At 49.7% G+C, this 23,888-nt stretch overlaps 1 protein-coding gene across 1 annotated transcript in view; it reads left to right on the forward strand.

Moving 5' to 3' along the window:
• Ascc2 (activating signal cointegrator 1 complex subunit 2) overlaps positions 1 to 23,357 on the forward strand; it is a 45,950-nt gene extending 22,593 nt beyond the window's left edge. Inside the window, exons 8-20 of the mRNA XM_052198314.1 lie at positions 340 to 452; positions 5,203 to 5,277; positions 6,799 to 6,906; positions 7,095 to 7,163; positions 7,364 to 7,438; positions 8,679 to 8,865; positions 10,352 to 10,566; positions 11,511 to 11,630; positions 17,311 to 17,404; positions 17,494 to 17,615; positions 18,081 to 18,180; positions 19,352 to 19,431; positions 20,607 to 23,357. Of these exons, the coding sequence (XP_052054274.1) occupies positions 340 to 452; positions 5,203 to 5,277; positions 6,799 to 6,906; positions 7,095 to 7,163; positions 7,364 to 7,438; positions 8,679 to 8,865; positions 10,352 to 10,566; positions 11,511 to 11,630; positions 17,311 to 17,404; positions 17,494 to 17,615; positions 18,081 to 18,180; positions 19,352 to 19,431; positions 20,607 to 20,778 (1,530 nt within the window). The 3' untranslated portion in view covers positions 20,779 to 23,357. The remainder of the gene's footprint in view (positions 1 to 339; positions 453 to 5,202; positions 5,278 to 6,798; positions 6,907 to 7,094; positions 7,164 to 7,363; positions 7,439 to 8,678; positions 8,866 to 10,351; positions 10,567 to 11,510; positions 11,631 to 17,310; positions 17,405 to 17,493; positions 17,616 to 18,080; positions 18,181 to 19,351; positions 19,432 to 20,606) is intronic.
• The last annotated feature ends 531 nt before the right edge of the window (positions 23,358 to 23,888 follow it).

Genomic DNA, 23,888 nt, shown 5'->3' on the forward strand with positions numbered 1-23,888 from the left:
CTCCAGTCTTCACCAAGCTGGGTAATCTCTCTGGGGCCAGTGTTCAGATTCGGGTCCATTTTCCTGCAGGTAGAAGGGACTGTATCAGAATCACAGGTGATCTTAGCTATCAGTGAATGTAGTTTAGTGAAGCTACAATAGCGAACTCTGAAACTTAGAATGATTATGTGACCCAGGTTTCTCTCCCAGTGATGCCGCCTCCTCACACCCACACCCACACCCACACCCCTGTTTCTCCAAAGCAACTTCCTGCCTGCTGGAAACTCTAGCTTTGTCAGTTATGATTTAGGCCCTCTACAGAGCTAGAAAGAATAATACTATGTCTTCTCTTGATAACAGGAATTAAAGGACATTGTTCTCTACCTGTGTGACACCTCCACCACACTCTGGGCCTTTTTGGACATCTTCCCTTTGGCCTGCCAAACCTTCCAGAAACATGACTTTTGTTACAGGTACAGTGAAACTTCTGTTAAAGTAAGGGCTCTGGTCCATACATTACTCAGATACACAGTGAACGGTCCTTAGAATATACCAGACCAGGACTGGAGAGATGGCCCAGTGGTTAAGAGAACTTGCTGCTCTTGCAGAGGACCCAGGTTCAATTCCCAGCGCCTACATGGCAGCTCACAGCTGTATAGCCTCAGTTCCAGAGGACCTGACACCCTCACTCAGACACATGCAGGCAAAACACCAATGTATATACAATTGCATACATAAATCATTAAAAATATATACTGGCCTGTCTTCTAGCCTGGGGACACAATGAGAAACATAGGTAAAAACTTCTGCTGAGAGGAGCCCTCCCAATTGTAGCAAGAATGAGATAAAGGAGAGAAAAAACCCACAGCAAGATGACAGTTTCAAGTCTGCCTTGTTTGTTTTGTATGCCTTATCTGGGGACAGTGACAGCCAGTAAGAACCGGCATAATGAGGAAACAGCAGAGGTGTGCAAAAGGAGAATGACTCCTAAAAACAGCCTTGAGCAATGAGCAGGAAGCCTGGTGCCCTGGCTGTTCCTGCCGTCCCAGCTCCTCAGGAGGTAAGGCAAGAGAGAGACTTGAGCCCCACAATTTGATGCTGACTTTGTCAACATGACTAGACTTAGTCTCAGACTCTAGGATGAAGAGGAAGGATCCAAATCTTCAAGATAGAACGGTTCAGGTGACAAGAGGGGGGTCGAAGAAGACATGAATTGTACAAAAAGCTCAGACTGACTAATGCCAGGTGTGATGGCACAGGCCTTTAGTCCCAGCACTTGAAAGGGAGAGACCAGCAGACTGAATTTTCGGCCATGGTCTACATAGTTCCAGGATCTCCAGGGCTACATAAAACAAACCTGTCTCAAAATAAACAAAGAACAAACACCCAGAATGTTCCAGAAAGGACCAGGGAATGTAGCTTGACATTTGGTAACAGGCACTGGAGAGTGGGGTTTATTCCTGTGCACCGGAACCATGGGAGGCTTCAGTCCAGAGAGTCCTAGCGAAGAGCGTGCTGAGGTGGACAAGAGCTTAGAGGAATCTATGGCAAGGAGACCGTTGCCCTGTTAGCGTCATGAGATCTTTCTGTACTGTGAGGAGGAGGAGAGCGTGGGCTTGGGCATTCCTAGGCTAGTGTGAAAGGACCAGCAGCCTGCTCATTGCTTGGCAACAAAAAGTACTAGCCTGTTCCCAGTGGCCTGTAACTGTCGCTCTTGCCAGGCAATTCCCATATACACAATTTGCAGCAGCTTCTGGGAGCAGTCCAACTCCATTTACTCTCCCTCCCATCGATCCATCCATTCTGCCATTTACCCACCCATCTATCCATCCATTCAGCCTTTACCCACCCATTCAACAAAACATTTATCTAGCTCTGACATGTGCAAGAGATAGCAGTGGTCTTCTGATTCCTCTGTGGTCTCCTGCTTATGAAAGTTAGACATTAGGGTTGATCAGCCTCCCAGGGGCCATTAGAATAAAGTGCTGACTGGCATTTTCCAGATAAGAATGGGCTTGGGAGAGCACTGTAGCTGTCCACTTTGAAAAGAAAAGGTATTTTTAATAATAAAAGAGCATGTGGAAACGTAAAAAAGATAGAAAGCCAGAAACTGAAATCACCCTCAGTAATCGTATCGCTCTCGGCATTTTATACTCTGCCTATTTCGTTTACTTCAAGCAGTTTCCTCATTTTGTCCAGGCATCTCCCCAAATAAGCACAGATGGCTTCTGAGGGAGGATGCTCTGGAAGAGCAGATTTTTCCTGCAAGAGACGGTGAAAGCAGAAATTCCCCACCCATCTTGGGGTCTAGGGAGGGAAGGATGGACTGCAGAAGTGCCTGCCTTTGACTCATCTGTAGCCTGCAGCCGGCCGGCCTGTTCTAGCCTGTGCTGCAGACATGAAAACCCTCTGCTAGCTACACCCACATACTCCCAGGAGCCCAGTGCCCCCAGCACGGGGTTAGCGGTCACACTTACCCAAAGAACTTGCTTCACTTTCTCTCCTGTCCACTCAGTGTGCAATGTCTGCTCTTGGTCATGAGTCAGTAGTACTTTCACTTGACAGAACTCAAAAGAGCAGTGACTCAGCAGTTAAGGGCAGGGTCTGTCTGTCTTCCAGGGACAGAGTCTACTTCCCTGCCCCCTGGAATGCCAGCTCCAGGTCTCCTAGCTTCTGTGGGCATTCTTACATATGTCTCACACACACAAACACATATACACAATTTAAAAACCTTTTAACAATGTAAACTATCTGGTGAACTGTCTTCCTCCCCTTTTCTAGTTCTTTCCTCCCAGGTCAACACTGTCTTTAGTTTGAGTATGATTTCCCAGAGATATGCAGAATAGGAAGATGTGTACATTATTAGTGCTTTTGCAGTGACGAGAATAAAACCCAAGTCTTTATAAATGCTTAGCAGGAATTCTACCTCTGAGCTACCTTCCCAACCCCCTCCCGACACCCTCCAAACCCCCTCCAAACCCCATCCCGACCCTCTCCCACTTTTTAAAAATTGAAAGCTGTGACTGGGAAGACGGCTCAGTGTCTTCAGGGTGACTGAGCATCCTATGCATCTGGCATACCAGACACCAGAGACAGATTTTTTTATTTTTTGTGGCTTTTTTTTTTTTTTGGTTGTTTACTGTTTCAAAATACTTATCATTATACACACACTACTTCATACCTTTGCAAGCAAATTTGAAGATTAATTCCTAGAAGTAGAAATGCAGAGACAGATGGCATGTGCATCTTTAATTCTCACACATCTTGCCAAATCACCCTCTGTAGGGGTGGTTCTAGTTTTACCCTCCCACCCACAATATAGCCTGGCAAGAATTGAACCAGCTTAGACCCAGCTGCCCTTTCTGGCCTCTGCTGATGCTGTATCTAGTAGGGCTTGTTCCTTTTGGCTTAGCTATTCTCTGCCACATGCAGTGCTGCAGTGAGACAGACATTGCAGAGCCTGCTAGAGGACAGGACGCGCTTGCAGAGCGCACCTGCGTGAATTCAGCATGACTCTAGGCCCTCTGACTCCAGGAAGCTTAAGATGTTTGGAGGAAGAAGTAGACCCTAGAAAAGAGGAACTGTTCTGCCAGTTATCAGGGCAGTCTTGTATGCAGCAAAGCTGGCTCCTGGAAGAAGACTCTTGTGGCTAAGTACACAGTGAGGAGGTAGGCCTGGAATGCAGCAGGGTTAGGGGAAAAGGACAGCTGCTTCACCATGCTGCCCACCTCCGCCATGCTGCCCACCTCCGCCATGCTGCCCACCTCTGCTAGCCTTCCTGCCTCAGCTTCCCACGGAGCTGGAAATGCAGTCATATGTGCCGGACTCACAATGTATGTGTGTATAATTTTTTGAGGAAATTATAGATTTATTTTGTTCATGAGTGTGTTTTGCCTGTATGCATGTATGTGCACCATGTGCATGCCTGGTGCCTGAGGAGTACAGAATGCATCAGATCTCCTGGAACTGCAGTTACAAACATAGTGGTATCACCATGTGGGTTCTAGTAACCAAACCCAAGTCCTCTGGAAGAACAACAAGTACTCTAACTCCTGCCCACCTCTATTAAGGCAGGGTCTTGCTGTATAATCCAGGCTGGCTTCCAGCTGATGATCCTCCTGCTTCAGATTCCCAAGTGCTAGAATTACACGCATGAACCGCCACATCTAGCTTGAGTTACAGTGCAGCCAGGCGCCTTTAATCCCAACACTCAGGAGGATGTGAGTTCAAGTCCAGCCTGGTCTACAGAGAGAGTTCCAGGACAGCTAGAGCTACATAGTAAGACCCTGTCTTAAAAAATAAAACAGATAAAAAGTTGTAGAAAGCCTAACATCTGTACTCATTTCCATATACCAACTGGTAGAAGCATACACACACATAACTAAAATCTTTAAATTTAAGGTTACATATGAACTAACTGGCTTATACATGTAATACATGTATATATACATGTATAATACATGTAAGTGTAGAATACATGTAAGTCCTGAGCATATTTAGCCTGTTCTCAGTAAATACATTGCATTGTCAGTGTAAGCAATTTGTAGAGATTTCAAATCATGCCAAAACCAAAAAAACCTACTTTATATCTTAGAACCAAAGTGAGAAAAAAGTATTGGTAACTAACTGTGCATTTCAGGGCTCATAGCATGGGCAAATTTTGAGCAAGAAGAAAGTTAATCCTATGCCTATTTCACAAACTGAGGAGCCCTGTGTAGACCCTCTGGTCACTTTGTGAGAATAGGCAAAGTTATGGTCCCTTCCCATGAGTGCTGCTGGAGTAGCAGTGCATCGCTCCAGGGTAGACCCAGAAACGCTTATGGCAGGGCTGGGGGTGGGAGGGGTGGATTGACTCAGTAAAGCAAAGTGAGGTTCTGAGTTTGATCTCTTCAGAACCCATGTCAAAATGTAGGGTGTGATGTTGCTCTTCCTGTAGTACCAGTGCTGGGAGACAGAGACAGGGAGGCCCTGGAGCTCTCTGGCCGGTCAGCCTAACTGAGTTGTTGAGCATCAGGCCAGTGAAAGAGACCTCATCTCTGAGGTGGACTGCTTTACTGCGCGCAGCTCCTGAGTTACCCTGTGGTTTCCACACATACAGGAACACACCCTGTGGGCTTATGGGGGAACTAAATGAACCTTTCTGCTCCTTTGGGTTGGCTTTATTTTCTACCAAAATGTGGTATTTATGAATTAATCTCCTTTTTACTGTGTTTGCTTCTGCAGACTAGCATCCTTTTATGAGATGGCAATTCCGGAAATGGAGTCTGCAATTAAGAAGAGGAGGCTTGAAGACAGCAAGTGAGTCAGGGACAGAACTAAGTGCTGTGTGGGGAGGGAGCCTGGGGAGGCGGAGCTCCCACTGCTGGGACAGAGGGCCAGGCGGTGCATTGGGCTCCAGGCCCACGCCTAGTGGTCTTCTAGCCCCGGTTTGTTTGGTTTTTTAAACTACTCCTGAGGTTTTATATTTTATTTTGTGTGCTAACAATTGAACCCTGGACCTTGTGCTTGCTAAGCACTTGTTCTGCCACAGAACTACATCCTCAGGCCTTAAAGTTTGTTTGTTTTTTTGTTTTTTGTTTTTGTTTTTTTGTTTTTTTTTTGTTTTGTTTTGTTTTTTTGGATTTGGTTTTTTCGAGACAGGGGTTTCTCTGTATAGCCCTGGCTGTCCTGGAACTCACTCTGTAGACCAGGCTGGCCTTGAACTCATAGATCTGCCTGCCTCTGCCTCCCAGAGTGCTGGGATTACAGGTGTGCGCCACCACCGCCCGGCTGGTTTTTTTTTTTTTAATACCTGCTTTGTGAGGATTTGTGTGAGGACCTAAAGAGAAACACTTTGGCAAGTAGAGATTTATTGTTTGCTTGCTTTACTTTATTAATCTTTATTTAGCTCCTTGAGAATTTCATGCAATGTATTTTGACCATATGCACCCCTCCCCCAACTCCTTCCTGATCCACTCCCCTTTCCTTACTTACCCAACTTGATATCCTCCTTTTTCTTTTCTTTTTCTTTCTTTTTTTAACATATGAAGTCAAATCTTTGTTGCCCATATACTCTTAGATGTGCGTGGCTTTCCACTGAAGCCACAGGGCCATACCTTTAAAGAAAACTAACTCACTCTCTCCCAACAGCTGTCGGTTCCAAAAGCTCCTCAGCTAGGGGTGGGACTCTGTGCCCACCTCCCTCTTTAACTAGGATTTGACCTGGGTTGAGTTTGTACGTGTCTTGTGCATTTTGTCATAGTCTCTGGGTTTACATGTGCAGTTGCCTGCCCTTTGTATCCTGTGATCACCAGCAGCCCCTGGCTTTACAGTCTGTCGACCCCTTCTGCAGTGAGCCCCGACTTTGGGTGGGTGGGGATTGGTACAGATACCGCTTACAGCCTAACATGTCATTCTCTGTACACTGACCAGTTACTCTGTGTACTGCCACACAAGTAGGGATTTAAATATTAGTGAGGCACCACTGTCTTGTTCTAGGCCATCCTGTGAGAATTCCCTGAGAGTCCTTTGCTCCTAAGTCCATTAATTCAGTGTCTCACACTCCCCTCACCCCAAATCCTGCCAGATAATGGCTGGTCCCTGAGTGTAAGCTCACTATTGCTTCAAGCTCGTGGCAACTGACCTTGCTGTTCCCGACCCTCTGTTTAACTGAGAAGTGATCTGGACCAGCTGGCTACTCTGTCGTAGACTTTTGTCAGCTGCTCCCATCAGTAACCTATGACTCCCTCAGCTCTGGGGAGGCACCTGTAACTGCTGAGAAGAGTTCCTGCGGTTCCTTTCGTCTCCTAAGTCTACTTGTCCTATCTCTGTCCATCAAAGGCTCCTGAGTGACATGTGGCAGAGGCTCTCCCATTCTAAGAAGAAGCTAATGGAGGTGTTTCACACCATCCTGAGCCAGACCTGCCTCCTTCCCATCCTAGAGAGCAGGTAAGCGCCAGGGAGGGAGCTGCACATACATGCCTCTCAGCTCCACGCCTCCTCACTCTCTGCCAAACATAATGGGAAACCCAGACAAATGCTTTTCTCCAGCTGGTCAGAGACGGCAGAGGGTAGGGAGAGCACCTGCGGGTCGTGTCACATTGCATGAACTCATCGTCCCTTGTGTCCTGTTCTAGCTGTGACAACATTCAAGCTTTCATTGAAGAATTCCTTCAAATCTTCAGCTCTTTACTGCAAGAAAAGAGGTGAGTAGGACTGAGCTGGGACAGGCCTGTCTTTCCCTCCAGTCCCATGAGGCCTTGCTCAGTGGAGCCACTAATATATACTTACCATGGCATAGAGCCTCTGGAGCCTGTGGTTGGGTAGCAGACACAGGGGGACCTGCCACAGGACATTGTCCTTATGGTTCCATCCCTGACCCTCCTTTCTATGCTCTGCCCTACAGATTCCTCCGTGACTATGACACATTCTTCCCTGTAGCTGAAGACATCAGCTTGCTGCAGCAGGCTTCATCAGCCTTGTATCCTACTATAGCCTACTGGGCCAAGGCCTGACTAGGTCAGACATGAGGTGCTGGGACCCAGAGGGGTAGAAGGTAACCCTGCAATACTCACATCAAGAAGTCTAACAAGGCCCCAGTTCCTCTTCCTGGAAGGGACACCTGCTCTGATGAAGGAACAAGGGAAAGCCCCCTCTCCAAGTGTGTTCTGGGATTCTGGGCCCGTGTGTTCATGTTGTACTCTAGAAACCTTGAGCCCATTGAAGGAGATGAGGACAGGTAAATGGGCAGTTAGGAAATGTCACATGAGAAGACCCTGGACTACAGGTCACAGAGCAGGCAGAGCTCACGATGGGATCGGAGGAAAATAGCCAAGCCAAAGACAGGACAGATAGAAATGACCTGGCCCAAGCTCAGGTTGATGTTCCCAGGGGTCGAAGGACAAAGAGACCTGGCTCTTTGAAGAGTCCTTCAATGTCCTGTGTGACTGTGGGGAAGGGGGCAAGGGAGGGTATGTGTCTGGTAAGGGTATGGCAAGTGATCTGGAGTTGACTAACATTTAAGGCCTTTGTGTGACACACATGAAGAAGTTTGGGCTACATGCTAAGGTGCTTGGGAGCATGGGAGGCTGAGAAGCAGAGTGACATGGGCTGTTTATGCTCTGAAAAGGCTCCATGTGGCTCTGGGAGGACAGTGACCACTAGAGGCTGAGATGGCTGCTACAGGCATCCCTGCATGGATCATGTGGGTTTAGAATAAAAGCAGAGACAGTGTGGGGACACCTTGGATTTCTGGCCAGGTGTCTAGAGAGGCAGGAAGAAAGGAGGCTAGGAAGGAGCTGGCCTCTGGGCCTTTTCTATTGCTGGGTCAGGTCCAGTCCTGCCTCAGGAACACCCTGTAGGCCCTCAGCCCCTTAAATAGCCTCATCGTGGTAGATAGGCAGTCCAGTGACAGTACTGATGGCCCTCTTGAATATCAGAGCAAACGCATAACTGTTAGATCATCTAAAGGTCTAGGACACTGGTGGTAATCCCTAACCCTCTCTGCCCCTGAGCTACTCTGCTGGGCAGCAGGTGCTAGGGTTGAAGGCCTGTGTGGCAGATTTTGGCATGCTGTTCCACATGACACATATTGGGTAGACCAGAAGACCATTGGGAAAAGCCATATGGTCAGATCCTAGACAAGGAGTGAGAAGTCATACTACCCAGAGCTGGGGGAGTGGGTCCTGAGCACAAGAGCCCTTAACACTACTACCTCTTAGGGATGAGACTCGGACTGCCTATATCCTACAGGCTGTGGAAAGTGCATGGGAAGGGGTGGACAGACAGAAAATGAAGGACATTAAAGACTCATCAAGGGCCAAGGATTCTAATAATGAAATCACAATGACAGCAGAGCCAGTCGGTGAAATGCCATCACAGCTGGAGAACTCAGAAGAGGATGAGGAGGTATGTATCTGGGAGACCCTGCCCTTGATTCCTTAGACCTCCTAGCCACCTCTTAATAGGCAAGCAGCCAAGCTCTCTTACTTGTTCTGTCTTTAGGAAAGAGAGTCCTTTGAGATTGGTAGCTTTCAGCACTGGGGCTGTATGTACTACCTCTGTACAAAAGAGACCCCAGCCCTTTTGAAACAGGTACCTTACTTGTCCAGGTGAGCCTTGAATTCACAGCAATCCTCCAGTGTTTACCTCCAACTGCTAGGATTACAAGCATGCACTGCCATGCCCAGCCCTTTTTTCCTCTGTAAAATGAAGAGGGGAAGCGTTTGCCTAGTGCTCCTCTCGCTCCTCCACACACTGGGAAAGGCAGAGCTCCTTTGGTAGAACTGAGAGTGAAGCCTGGCCCACCTCCCAGTAATCACAGGGCTCTGCTGAACATGGTGGGAAGGCTTAGATCTAGTGCTTCCTCTCACAACTTTTCCAAGGTCAGCCAAGCCTGTGTGGAAGGGCTTCTTCCCTGTGTGCTACAAGCATGGAGACCACATGGTCTCAGGGAAGGCTGCTCAGTGGTAAACTGATATTCTGCTTGCCAATTGCATGTCGCATATCTATCTCTTGTGTTCAAGAGTACTCCTCGTACAGAGTTGATCCTCTGGACATACAGATAGGTGCATAAGGTTCCATAAGGTTATTGGGGTTCCTGGGGATGCTGTATGGAACACTTGTGAGTTAGCTGGTCCTTAGTGCCTCGTTAGCAAATGCTCCCGTTCTTCCTCTTAGACCCCAGATCCTTTCTTCCCTGTTTGGTGGCTTCCCTCAACGGAGGTCTTTATCATCAACCTGATCGTCATGACTTTTCTAGTGCTGGGATTGAGCCAGGATCTTGCTGATGCTATGCAAGCATTCTACCACTAGTTATATCTCTAGCCCTTTGTTTTATTTTCCCATCTCCTTAAAAAGCATCATAAAATGAAGCCACACTTGGGCAGTATCTGAAATGAAGTGTCCTTACTGAAAAGAATGTTACTTAAGGGGAGCTTCTCCACACAGCTTACGAGTAGTTGCTGTTGTCCTTCCAAGTCAGTCACCTTGGTGGTAGAGTTGGGCAAAGGACCTGATCACTAACACATGACTATCTATGGAGGCCTTCCTGCTTACCAGGTACTCTTCCCTGTGGGGAATGTGCATCTCTTCATCAGAGCGTTCAAAATAACCCTATAAGTTAGGACACTTTTTCCATATCATAAGGAGGAAACATTTCAGAGAGAGAATGTACATACACATATGAATAGAGGCAATTCATCTAGGAAGTCATAGATCCCCTTCCTCCACAGATGAGAACGGGGGCTCGATTTTAGTCACTTGGCAAAAGTCCTACAACTGGGGAGAAGCAAGGGCAGGGCCCGTGCTGGCCCGTCCAGTGCTCTCTGGAGACTCTTACCCCCTCCTTGCCTGGCTTAGCCTTTCCCTGCATCACTCTGGCTCTCCGTTGCAGTGCATGGGTGCAGCAGCTGCCCTGGGCCCTACCGTGAGTGGTGTGGAACTAGACTCACTCATCTCCCAAGTGAAGGACCTGCTGCCAGACCTCGGGGAGGGCTTTATTCTGGCCTGCCTGGAGCACTACAGCTATGATTCAGAGCAGGTGATCAACAACATCCTGGAGGATCGGCTGGCCCCTGAGCTCGGTCAGCTGGACCGAGGCCTAGAAAGGTGGGAGAGACAGATTGGGAAGAGGCCCTCAAGGCAGGAATCCCCTTACCCTGCCTCCCACTCTTCCCTAGACCAGGGGCTCAATTTCATCTTATTCACAGCAGTGTCGCCAGCAGTTTAAATTAGTGCCCTCTTTAAAGAAAGTAAACCCGGGGCCCTCACGGTTCTCAGCACACAGCTGGCTGTCCCTGCCAGACCTTATAGGAGGACTCACTAGAGATGAGCAGTGTGGCAAGGGGCAGTGACACACCCCCAGCTCTAGATCAGCACCATCCTTAGCACGTTTCCAGATTCTGAGTTAGGACAACCAAGCCACCCACTTTCTCTGCCCCGAGCCTCTTGGTTTGGGCCCACTGCTATCCTGAAGCCTCTGGAGACAGCAAGAACAAGGACACAGGTGGATGTTTCTTCCATGAACTAAGGCTGTTTGCCAGATGAGTGAGTGAAGTTAGCTTTGTGCCTTTGGACACATTGCTCAGCCTGTGTGTGTCCATTTTACAGATGACAGTGCTGAGACACATGAGACAGATCAGGAGCTGAGGGTATATAACTCAGTGGTAGAGCATGGGCTTAGCTTGTGAGAGGTTGTACATTGCATCCCTAGTACCAAAACAAGTGCCACTACCCCCGAAAATAAGAGGATGAATGACCTATAACTCCCTGTCTCATAGGGCTGTTGTGGGCATTTAAATGAGGCACAGAGCTTTTATGAAATGGAAAACTGCATGGTACGCAGGGAATGAGGGTAAGGTATGGCTGTGGGTTCTTGACAAGGGCCAAGTTAAGGAGGGCCTAATTAAAGGACTCAACTCACCTCCTCAGCGCAGCTTTTAAAATGGAGTGAACAGTATGATGAGAAGACAGTGGGGCCTGGGACACGGGCATGTATGTGTTAGTCAGCAAGGCTTTTTCAGTTGATTTCTGTGCTGTGCCCCCCCCCCCAGACAAGTGAAGCCGGACCCTACACCCCTGGTATCATCTCGTCACAACGTCTTCCAGAACGATGAGTTTGATGTGTTCAGCAGGGACTCAGTGGACCTGAGCCGAGTGCACAAGGGCAGGAGGTGAGTGTGGCAGGACATGGCCTCTGTGGTCCAGTTCTGGAGCTAGGAGGAGAAAGCAAGGCCCTGACAGGACTAGCCGTGGGTCTTCTCTTGAGAACGCCTCCACGCTTCTAATTTGTCTTCATTTTATTTGTATGAATTTCCCTACATGTATGTGCATATAGAGGCACTCAGAAAAGCGCCTAGGATGGAAATTACAGACAGTTGTGAGCTGCCACGTGGGTGCTGGGAACCTCTGCAAGAGCAGCTCTTAACTGCAGAGCCATCTCTTCAGCACCGCAGGCTCCCTCTGAAGCCTGGCCCTGTACACTGCCAGTCTGCAAGAGCAGGTTCTTTAACAGTGTTCTCTAGGTCCAGCTGGGTGCGGGTGACTCTTAGTGATACCTCCTTGTTAGTGGGAAAGGCCAGAGGGCCAAATCTGACCCTTGTCCCTCTTCTCCTTTGATACGTGGACTGCCAGCTCTGTGGGTGTAGAGTAGACAGTGCTTCCTAGAAGACACTTGTTGACCTGATTTGTGACAGGCTGTGACAAACAAGAAAATTAAGTCATATAAGTTTTTTCCAAAGATGAAAAAATTCTTTTTTAAGGTTTTCTTTTATTTGTAGCTTAGCTTCTTTCTACTTTCTCAGCATTGAAAAGTTTATTCATGACCTATTCATTAATTCCCCAGTTATTTGCCCAGTGCTTATCGCCCCAGATGAATTTAGAACTGTAGTAGGGAGCAGAGCAGACACTGCCTACATCCACATGAAATTTACATTTTCAGCTCCTCAAACTAGCACAGTGGACCGCCTGCAGGGCTCCTGCTGGGAGGGAGGGGTGGTGCAGGCTCCTCTGAGAGAAGGGCAAAGCCCTGAAGGATGTGTCAAGGGGGCTCTGCACACCAGGAGGGGAACTTCCCAGGCTGAGTGAGCAGCAGGACAGTGGCTTCAGGGCCAGCGTGAGCGTGGTAGAGGTGCCGTGAGCTCCTGAGTGCTCCATTCTGGAAAGGTCGCCCACGCTGGGCGTGAGCACTCTGCCTCTGGTTCAGGCACTAAGGAGAGGTGTCATGGCTGCATCGTGAGGTCCATCTCAATCTAAGTGAGATTCATCTCAAAAATGAATAAAACAAGTACTGGGCTTTGGAACTCTTTTTCCTGGGAAGAAACTGAAATCAGTGGTCATGGCAGAAAGTGTGCTAGCCAGGTAAAGAATGGGGGGCAGGAAGAGTTGATAATTCTGCTTCAAAGTCCCGTAGCCACATTGACTCATAGAACCCAGAAATCTAGGAGTTCTGCTCAAGTGCAGCCTGTGCTGTCCCCAACATAAAGTTAGAAGCAACAGGGTGCAGAAAGGAAGGGAGGAGGCTGCAGTCTCGTGCCCTGGGGCTGGTGCTGCAGGCCCAGGGCAACTGTGAAGCCATCCAGCTTGCTGGACAGGAAACCCTGGCACATTGTTTAGTCACTCAAATTGTGACATTCCCCTCCCCCAGCAGATCCTTCTTGGTGGCTGCTGTGTGGAAGGGTCAAAAAGGGTCTCCAAGACCAGCAGGAGGCGGTTAATTGGTCTGTTCCTCCATGTGACTTAGTTTTCCCTTTGACACTCATCAGTACATTCACCTGAGTCACTCCTCATCCCCACCCAATTGTAGGTCACCTATGAGCATTTGCAAGTGGGTTGCTCTCAGCTGTCAGGGTCATCAGAAGGGCTGAAGCAGCCAGGTGTCCTGAAGGCCATGTCCTAAATCTGTGGCACTCTAGCTGCCAGCAGAGACTGAATGATGGGTGTTTACCAGTCCCACTCTGCTGGGCAGCCCAGGGGCAAGGATTGTAAAGAGGCAAAACCTTCGTTCATGTGTTGAGTATTTATCCACTCAGCAAATATTTATTAAGTACTTTACTAGCACGAGATCCTGTGTGAAGCACCAGGAAAACAAGGTGAACAGGGCACCCTGGCTTTGCCAACAAAAGGCAGAGACCGTGGGAAAGACAGAGCTTCAAATAAGCAGGTGCACTTGGAGTTCAACGGGGACACCTGTCCTAGTCAGGGCACAGTAGAGGGCGAGGGCCCTGCGTTCAGGTAGCAGGTGCAGAATTAAGTAGCACAAAGCTCGCCACCCTGTGTACATATGCATTGACTGTTGAATACACTTGACAGCTTTGGTAACAGGTGGGGTCTGGACTGTTCCTTACACACAGAGCTAAGGGGCAAAGGTAAGGCTTAGTGACCCTGTGGTTTTTATTTGGTAACAAGCACAAGGTGGATCTTTTTAGGGGTTCTTAGGGGGATGTGGGGGGATTCAGCTATTTGGACTCTGGCTTCTAGAAACCATAATGCCAAGAGGGAGTCCAGATCGTCATTCTTGTCTCTTATCTTTTGTTTGGTTGGTTTTTGGAGATTCTAGGGATCAAAGCCAGGGCCTTGCACATGCCAGGCAAGTGCTTTACTAGTGGACCACATCTCCAGTCCTAATCTTTTTAGAGAACAGCAAAACTTGCTCTGAAGCTTCTGTATTTTTCTCATGTGTCATCAACAGAGCTGGACCAGCCTTTGGCCCTCGGATATGGAGTATAAAAGTGGATGACCTAAACCTGAGTATCAGCAGCTGGGCCTGGCTAGAATCCCAGCACATGGGAGGCTTTAGAGCTTGAGGCCAGCCTGGGCTACATCGTAAGGCTTATTTTGTTTTAAAATAAGTCAGTAACAACAACAACAATAATAATAAAAAGAAGATAAAGTCTGTTAGAAGACTATCTAGACTAGAGGGTACTTGGGTTGAACACCAAGCACCTGCCACTAGTGTGTCACAGCCAGTGAAGGAAGCTGTGTCACAGCATGTGGTCCTCTAATGCCGGTTCACTAGAAGCCTGGGTGATGACAAGAGTTCCCCCTCAGAGAGGTTCTCCAGCCAGGCTGGCCGCCTCCGGGAGAGTCAGTATACTAGCATGCAAACTGAGAGGCAAGAGACGGGGTCATTGTGTTGAGTTCAGCAAATGTGCCCTGTCTGTCTTTTGTGTCTTCTTTGTTTATTTTTGTTTTTCTGTCTGAGACAGAGTCCAGTGTGACTCCAGGTAGCTTTAAACTCACTCAGTAGCCAAAGCTGACCCTGACCTTGTTTCTCCCTCCTCTGTGTCCCAAACCCTGAGATGGCAGCCATGCGTAGTGAGCCACTGGGCTCCACTCCTACGCATTGCGCATCCTCTTGGTTCATTTCCGGCCCACCCCGAGAGATAAGTGCTGAAAGCAGGATCTAAGGGGTTGGGTTGGGGGACAGTTGGTGGTTTAAGACAAGGTCTCACTGTGTAGCCCTGGCTGGCCTGGAACTCACGTGTAGACCACGCTGGCCTGAAATTTCACTGAAATCCTCCTGTCTCTGCTGCTTTAATGCTGGGCTCACCCTACCCCCATCCTGTTTTGTTGTTGTTTTTATTACAGATGGTTGCGAGCCACCATTTGAGTGGTAGGAATTGAACCCTGGTCTTCTGCAAGAGCAGCCAATGCTCTTAACCATCTCTGTAGCCCTGCTAGTGCTAACAGGCATACACCACCAGAACCAGCATAGAACTAAGAGTTAATGAGGCTAGAGGGCCTGACTGTGCTCACACAGAGTAGTAAATGTGGAGTGGAGTCAAGTCAGGAGACCTGGCCTGCTTTAGAAGCTGTGTGACTCTGGGCAGGCTCCTCCCCCTTTCTGAGTGCTATTGCTTTCTCACCTAGGAAGAATGTAGGCCTGAAGAACCTGTTTGCACTGGACGTTATAGAACCTGGGCGAGTAGATGAGGAGAGAAAAGGTGACCAGTTTCAGGAGAGCGGCCCTTACTGCCACTTTGTAGGAAGCCATGATTCCAAAGCCTCTCTGAAGCAAGCCCTTGCTGCTTGTTTCTAGAATAAGGTGAAGGCCTGGCCTGGCCTGTGAATGGGTCTTTCCATCTGCTTGTGCATCTTATTTCTCCTTGACTGCAAATCTAGTCGAGAAGCCAAGTGCCCGGTTCTGCGGGCCTGTTGTCTCCCAGGGCCCAGGTCGGGTCCAGAGTGGGTGGCTTCTGCATCTGGCCCTGCAAAGAGCCATGTAACTAGAGATCACCCAGCACTCAAGAACTGCCTCACTGGGCTGAGAGAAAGCAGAAGCCTGGGAGCTGCCAGTTGATGAGGACACCTGGTTCTTAGTTGGCCTCCGGCCCAGCACAGAACCTGGGCTCTCAGGATGCATGGCTGAGGCATGGCTGTTCTCACCAGCTACCTGGGTGGCTTAGATCCCTTTCATTTTTTACCCCTTTACCAATCTGGCAAAGAGAGCCAGGTGCAGTGCCAAGGCCACTATCACAGGTCCACAGTCCCAATCCTGGTAGCTGGAAAAGATTCCTAGAGTGGTTGGTTGGTTGGTTTGTTTTTAGTTGTTTTAAGACAAGGCTCATGTAGCCTAAGCTGACCTGTAGCTGTGTAGCTGGGGATGACCTTGACCTCCTGACCCTCGAGCTTCCTCTCACTCTAGGATCATAGGAATGTGCCACCATATCCAACTTTGCTCTTTTGTATTTGAGAGAGGGATCTCTGTGGCCTTTTAACTCTTGGCAGTTCCCCTGCCTCAGCCTCTATAGCGCTAGGATTATAGGCATGAGTCACTATTGCCAGCTAAGATTCCTGGTTACCTAAGGTTTTTCTCAGATGTAAATCAAATACAACATCCTTTCTATCCCATTGTGGGCTCCTGATACAATCAAATACCCTCTTGTCATGAGATTTCCTCACTTCTGCTCCCAGACCCATGTTGGGCACCAGTCAGGGCTCACTTCTGTCTCTTTCAGATGGTACACCCACCTCCATTCAGCAGCATTGTGTGCCTTTTACCCAAAATTCCACTATGAATACAGATATATATTTGACCCATTTCTAAATCTCCTCCCTTCTCAGCCTGAGAATGCTACCTAGCATATAGTAGGCCTTTAATAAAGATTGTCATGAGGCAGCAAAGCTTTACTGACCACACTGAGGCTCCAGGCCCAGCTGCCCCAGGCTCCCAGGCAGCCCTACAGACTCAGATGCCTGCCACCCACCCAGAGCCGGTTATTGGAAGGTCTATGCAGAATCTGTGTGTCTCGAGTTTTGGGTTTTTTTTTTGGGGGGGGGGGGTTCAGACCCTCTCATCTTGATACATTCCAGAGACCAGATCTCATTGCTAAGCTGAATTTCTTGCTTGGCATCTCTAATTTTCCCCTGCAGGGTCAAAAAACCACATTCCACAGGCCTGTGTATGTGGCTGACAAGCCAAGTTTCTCTACAGGTTTGCAAAGCCATGGTCAAGAGACCTGAGACGGTGCTGGCACTGTTGGCACTGCTGTACAGTTCAGTGTGAGAGCCAGGGTGTCCCTTCCCCCTCCACTACACCCATCTGTCCTCACTTACGGTGGCAGTTGTATTACCAGACTTTCCTCCGCCCACGGTACTTTTACTTGGAGGCTGGCACTGTAGAACAGGGATTTAAGAGCTGCCATAGTGAGGGCTGAGAGGAAGACGGTAGACGCCCTCTTGCCTTGCCCACGAGACTTGGGGCTTTCCTGGGCTTAGTACAAAACTGTGTGTAGCCTCAGCATGATCCAGGGTATAAAGAAGTGAACCCAGCCTCTGTCTGGGCCTTCTGCCCTCCTCAGTCTTCCTGACCTGATGCTGTCCTCCCTCTCTCCCTGCTGTCCTTGGCTCCAGGAAGGAGGAGAACGTGAGGAGCCTGGTGAATGACAAGCAGGCTGTGGTGGCACAGTGGCAGCGCTACCAGAAGTACAGTGTGGTAGTGGAGGAGGTAGGTAGGCTGCCCAGCCTGGGCCTCTGCTGGGTGTGGGATACCAGCAGTCCGCCCAGCTTCTCTGACCCACGAGTGTGCTGTTGTAGGTCCCCCTGCAGCCAGGAGAATACCAGGCTGATGATTATGAGGATGAGTACGATGACACATATGATGGCAACCAGGTGGGCGCCAACGACGCAGACTCTGATGATGAGCTCATCAGCCGCAGGTAAGCTGTGAGGTTGACATTGTAGAGCAAAGATCACCAGCACCCAAGCCACAGGCAGGCTTCCCAACACACACACACACACACACCCGCTGCTGCCGCGCCGCCGCCACACCCCCTGTGCCTTCAACTCAGCCTACACTAAATCAGGAAGGAAGCATTTATTTGGTCTTGGCAAGTCATTTTGCTTGTTTTTTCCAAAGTGCAGAACATTTTTCCCAGTAGATCTTGTAGAGATTTCCCCACTGCAGCTCAAAGCCGGGCTTCCCTGCTAGACTAGACGTCCCTAGGGCTCAAGCTCAGCTCCCCTATTCTCACAGAAGACTCTGCCAACTGAAGAGAAGCCTGCTTGGAAAGCCCTGTGGGGTCCCTGGCTCCCGAGCAGGGCCTCCCAGCCTTCTCCCTGAGGCAGGAGGCCATGCTCCAAGTAGACTCAGTCTTTGATCTCTCTCTCTCTTTAACCCTCAGGCCCTTCACCATCCCTCAGGTGCTGAGAACCAAAATGCCTGGGGAAGCGCAGGAGGAGGAGTGTGATGAAGAAGATGAGGTTGAAGAAGAGGCTCCCAAGGTACATCCTGGGCAGGCAGCAGAGAAAAGAAGTGCCGTCCAAAGGGCAAATTGGAAGCTCTGCCTCCTGTCTCTCCCTGCCTCTGACCCTGGAGTGTCCTAACACAACTGCTAGTTTGGGGAGGGTCCATTAAAGCACAGACTCTTTGATCTCAGCTCCACTGCCTGGGGGAGGGAGGGGGAGTCCTCAGGGGACGAATTAGAGACTGGGTCTGAGCAGCTAGTTCATTAGGTGTTGTGCTCTAGGAAAGGGAAGGGTAGCTGTTGGCTGTGGAGCCCAGATGGCAAGTTTTAAAAATCAGAAAAGACTTAAAGACCTGAGGCTCTGGAGCCAGCTAGATCCTATGGGTCTGAAAAATCAGTTTTAGCAGCTAAACTTTTTCTTCTGCCAAAATCTTAACTTGAAATCAACCTAGAAAATAGGTGAAATGACCTCACTCCGGTTTAGGCAGTAGCCAGGCACTCTTCAGTCCTCAGCAGCCCAACAGGGCCCAAAGTGAGATATGTACAGGGCCGTGTAGGGCCTGGCGGAACTAGCATGCATGTTGAGAAGCACACACACGCCCTGCCACGGGGCTCTCTGCCCTCTGCTGCCATGGTGTCTCCTCTTTGCCCAACCTGGGCTTAAATCACATTTGATATGAAGTCGCTATCTTCCCATGTCACTAATTCTATTCCTTTAGATTTTCGTTTTGTTGTGTTTGTAAGATACATTATCTGTCAGAGCCTGCCTGTTTCCTGAGGTCCCAGCTGTCCCCTGCACAGGCCCACCACCATGGACTCTAGCTCAGTAGGAACTCTCACAATCTCTGCTTTGGACCAGAGTGGGGCCTGACCTCCGAAGTCTCAGGACAAGCATGCTTCCAAGGGCCTTGCTTGGCTTTCTGCCCCTTTGTGCCCTTTGCTGTTGGCCTTCTCAGCCAGCACCACGCACTCCCATTGATGTGGCTCCTGTGGTCCTTTCACCCGACAGCCTTCCCTACACACACCCAGCTCCTTCCTTAAAGGAAGCTTCAGATGGCAGCCAGCTCTGCTCCACGTGCCTACCCTGCCTGCTATAGCAACCCGGACCCCCTTGTGGGTACATCGGGATCCCTTCCAGTGTGGCCCACACAGCCTAGGGAAATGGAAAAGCTCATGATTGCAAATTTTGCCTTCTCTTCCTTCCACAGCCGGACCATTTCATTCAGGATCCTGCAGTGCTGAGGGAAAAGGCTGAAGCCAGGCGCATGGCCTTCCTCGCCAGGAAGGGGTGAGCATGGGAGGGGCTAATTCACCTGAAGGAAACCCATCAGGAGAGCCCAGCTATCATTCTTTTCTATTGGCCCAGAGACATTAAAGAACTTAGTCAAGGTCATCCAGCATTAAGTGGGACCTAAAGATGAGGTATGTGCCTATAGTCTCAGCTACTTAGGCCAAAGCATGAGAATCATTTGAAACCAGAATTTCAAAGCCACTGTGGGCAATGTCGCAAACAAAACTCTTTCCCACATGAACATAGCCAAGATCCCAGTGTGAGCTGCGGTCCCAGTGTGAGCTGCGGTCCCAGTGTGAGCTGCAGTCCCAGTGTGAGCTGCGGTCCCAGTGAGAGCTGCGGTCCCAGTATGAGCTGTGGTCCCACTGTGCACCTAGATGCCTCATCTTTGTGCTCCCCACTCAACACTCAGTACTTGACACACACTATGAGTCTGTCACTCAGCATGAAGTGTGTGCAAGGCTATCTCATATGAGCAGAATAAAAAGAACCCAGGCAGATAACACACCTTAGTGGCACAGAGTCGTGGTAGGGACACTGGGCACTTGAGCTAAGCCCCAAGAAGCATAAGTCTGTCAGAGAGGGTCTTTAGCAGGGACTTTAGCATGACTTTCAGGCTCCCTCTTTTTCTTAGTGGAGAAACTGACCAAATGGGCCAAGGGTAAATGGAGCCTAGGCCTTGGGTACAGGCGAGACCTCCCCAAGAGACATTTGATCCCACTCTGGAGGCAACAGGGAGTCACAGGTTATTGATCAAAGAGCAAAGCTGTTCTGACTTCTTCCATCCAGCTCCTTAATGTCAATGCTCCAAGTAGACCCCAGAGATTGATGACTGAAGAGACCCTCTCTCAGCTCTGTAAGCACACTTGGCCATTGGGGACCACCAAGTTAGGGCCTGGTGTGTAAAATATGAGCATTGTTAATTTGAGCAGGGTGGGGAGGAGGCATCTGTGTGGCAGAGGGAAGGGACCTACCGTTCAGCAGCTGATGTTCATAGCACAGATGGTGGTGGGCTGAGGCTCAGGAGAAAATCAGGCCTGGGGCTGGTTTCTGTTTCCCTTCCTATCTAGACCTGACCAGAGTGTGTCCTCAGTGGAAGCCATCAGGGTGGGCTGTGGGGGTCTTCCATCAGAGCCTCTTGCCTTCATCTTGGGACGGATGTTACCCCCTAGGTATCGGCCTGAGAACTCCACTGCAGTGACAGGTAGCCCCCGGGGCCATGGGCAAAGTCGAGAAACAACCCAGGAACGCAGGAAGAAAGAAGCCAACAAGGCAGCCCGAGCCAACCACAGCCGCAGAGCCATGGCAGACCGAAAAAGAAACAAAGGCATGATCCCATCCTGAGGCCATGAGCTGCCTGGATGAGGGAGGCCCTTCAAGGTAGCTCTGCCCTCAGGAGCCCTCAAGACCACCACACCTCACCTAACAGCCAGCCGTGAGCGCCTTGTCAAACACAGTGCCTTATCCCTCGGTGAGGAACCCAGTGCCATCAAGCAAGCTGTCACCCAGCTGTGCTGGCGGGAAAGGATGAGGATACAAACCCAAGTGTCTTTCATCTTGTGCAGCGAGGCACCACCTCTGGGAGTCCTGGATGGCAGGAGACCTGTATATTCAGAAGCAAGGAAAGGCCCATGAATAAAGTTTCTGACCTTCCAACAATGCTCCATGACAGACCTCCAGCCTTTCCCTCTGCCCCTGCTCAGAAACTCCAGCACCCATACTGCCGGCTTCCCAGGCTTGTCCTCTCTCCTTGTGTGTGACCTCTGTGCCTGTGGAAGGAAGTGGCCAGTGTGAGGGAGGCCTAAGGCCCCCTCTGTGGGTACCTCCTACGCCTCTTCCTCGGGAGGTAGCTACAGGACACGAGCGGGCGTGGGGTGTGAAGGCTGAGAGTGTGCCTAGGAAGCCCAGTTTGACCCTGGCGGTATAGGCTCTAGACCCATGTAGATTATGTCAGCCCCTGTGGCATAACTGGCACAAGGACACTTGGCCAGTTTCAGAGTGTCATAGTTATAAATGTACTGTTAGCCCCCGCCCTCCCTATGTAGAGATTGGAAACCACTAGAAAGAATGAAGGAATGCCGCCAAGCCCTGTGAAGAGAGAGGACCAGGCTGGCTTCCAGGGCCCTTTCCCCGTGTAGCACTCTTGTGGGAATCAGCTAACAGGTCTCCTGGGTTTAACTAATGTGCAGGAGATCTGCACTGGGGTCTTTGCTGGGCTGATCCTGATGCAGCAGGGCCTGGAGTCTTACCAACAGATTTTTTAGACGCCAGGGACATTGATTTGCTTGTAGTTAGGACTACAAGGCAGACAGATACTTGATAGATTGTTTTATTAGGCCAGCCTGCACAAGTGAAACTAAATGCCAATCCCTCTGCGCCTTGCTGGCCTCTGGGAGCGTTTGAGATGCAGGGCAGGTACAGAGTGGTATCCTCCCCAAGGGCTGATGAATGAGCTGAGATCTGGCAGAGTTAGCCATACTGACAGACAACAGGGAAACCGTTTCCTCCTCGAAGCACTTACCAGTCATTTCTTTTCTCCCTGACTAAACTCAGACCGAGCTGCTGTCTCGTGCGAGGCTGATGGGCTTGGAGCTCCTGGTCTCCATCGGCCTTGCCTGCTGCTCTTCCTGGAGTAGCCCTCATGTGCTCTTGGCCATCTCTGCCTCCGCCACCTAGAGGACCAACCCAGTTTCCCGCCAGCAGTCTGGCTGAAAAGTCTTCTGTTTCCTAGAGCGTTGGGCCAGATCAAACATAATGCCCCTGAGGAGCTGCTGCTTGTACCTTTAGCTCTCCAGGGCACCCTTTCAGGGTGCTTTGGAACCAGCCTAGAGCAACCTTCTACCCCGTCCCTTCAGCCTCAGTGGCATGAATGGCACTACTTGGGGGTGGTAAGTCCCTAAAGATGACTATTGAGGCTGATGCTCAGTAGGAGAGACTTGAGTAATATACACAAGGCTTAGGTTCGTCCCCTAACTATTTATGTGAAGGAAGTTCCCAAGGGATTCCAAATTTACTACTTACATAAAGGAAGTTCCCAAGGGGTTCCAAATTTAAGATTAGCAGCCTAAGAGTGTTGGGCGGGTAAACCATGTGGCCCCTAGACACCCCCCTGCTGTCCTCTGTGGGTGTTTTCCAAGTGCCTTTTCTGTGCCCATCAGAGAATGTGACCAGCATAGATGTTTCTGGAGAAACTGTTTTTTTCCAAGACAGGGTTTCTCTGTGTAATAGCCCTGCCTGTCCTGGACTTTGTAGACTAGGCTGGCCTCCAAATTCACGGATTTCTACCTGCCTCTGCTGGGATTAAAGGCATGCACCACTAGGCCTGGCCCTGAAGAAACTTTTAAAACCTTGTACCTCTAAAAGGATACAAGACCCAAGTGTCATTAGTCCATGCCACGAGCAGGCGGCTGCAGAGCTTTTGCGCCCCTGTGAGGTAAAGCCAGAGATGGGTATAAGAGACCTAAGAGCTGTGGAGAGGAGCAGAGCTAGCAGTCTGCCCAGTGTCTCAGGAGTGGGTGCGTGTCCTTGTCAGACTGCCCAGCTGAGGCTGGGGGAGGAAACAGTCGGCTCAAACCTGCTTGTTACTGCCCTACCAGGACATCAGACTCAGTGACAGTGCAGAAAGATAAAATCAGAGTTAGACATGGTGGTGGCACGCACTAATTTTCTGGGAGGTAGAGACAGTTCAGGGATAGCCTGCCCAAGCTATGAGACCCTGTCTATAAATAAAAACCAAATATTTCTGAAGAACAAACTGAAGAGGCAGAATATGTGAGCGTAGTAGTGTCAGGCATTGTTTGTGAGAATGTTAAAGCTCCTTTTGCACACAGACCAATGCGGGAGGAACTGCATGCGTGATGGCGGCGGCAGGACCGTGGTCCCTGCTGTTGGCAATAAACAGGCTTCCTGTGTGTTCTCCTGGAGTCCGTTCTCTTGCTTAATCTTATAACGGGTGGATCAGGTGAGAAGATTGAGGTTGAGAGGCCCAAGGTCACATAGCAAGGGACCACAGGATCAGTCCCAGGGATGTCTCCCTTCAAGCCATACTGCCCCTTCTCACTGCAGTCATAACGGACACGGGCTAGTGCTTACAGCACAGAGTGGACACACTAGGCTGCCGGAGCTCCCGAGACATACGACAATACGTGCGTATTGTCCCACAGAGCGCTCTCGCTCTCTCTCTCTCTCTCTCTCTCTCTCTCTCTCTCTCTCTCTCTCTTTCTCTCTCTCTCTCTCTGTTCTGCTTCCTCTTCCAAGAGGTTTGTTTAGTCTACTGAAAACACTTTGTGCGCATGTATATGTTTTTAAAGAACTGTTTTTGAAGCTTTCTTTAGTTGGTATTTGTTGATATTTGTGTGTGTGTGCACGGGCACATGCATAAGTATATATGTACCACATGTGTGCAGGTGCCTGTGCAGACCAGAGGAAGTTGGATCCCCTGAGCTGGAGTTAAA

This window comes from Apodemus sylvaticus, chromosome 11 (assembly GCF_947179515.1).
Source record: "Apodemus sylvaticus chromosome 11, mApoSyl1.1, whole genome shotgun sequence".
Lineage (NCBI taxonomy): Eukaryota > Metazoa > Chordata > Mammalia > Rodentia > Muridae > Apodemus > Apodemus sylvaticus.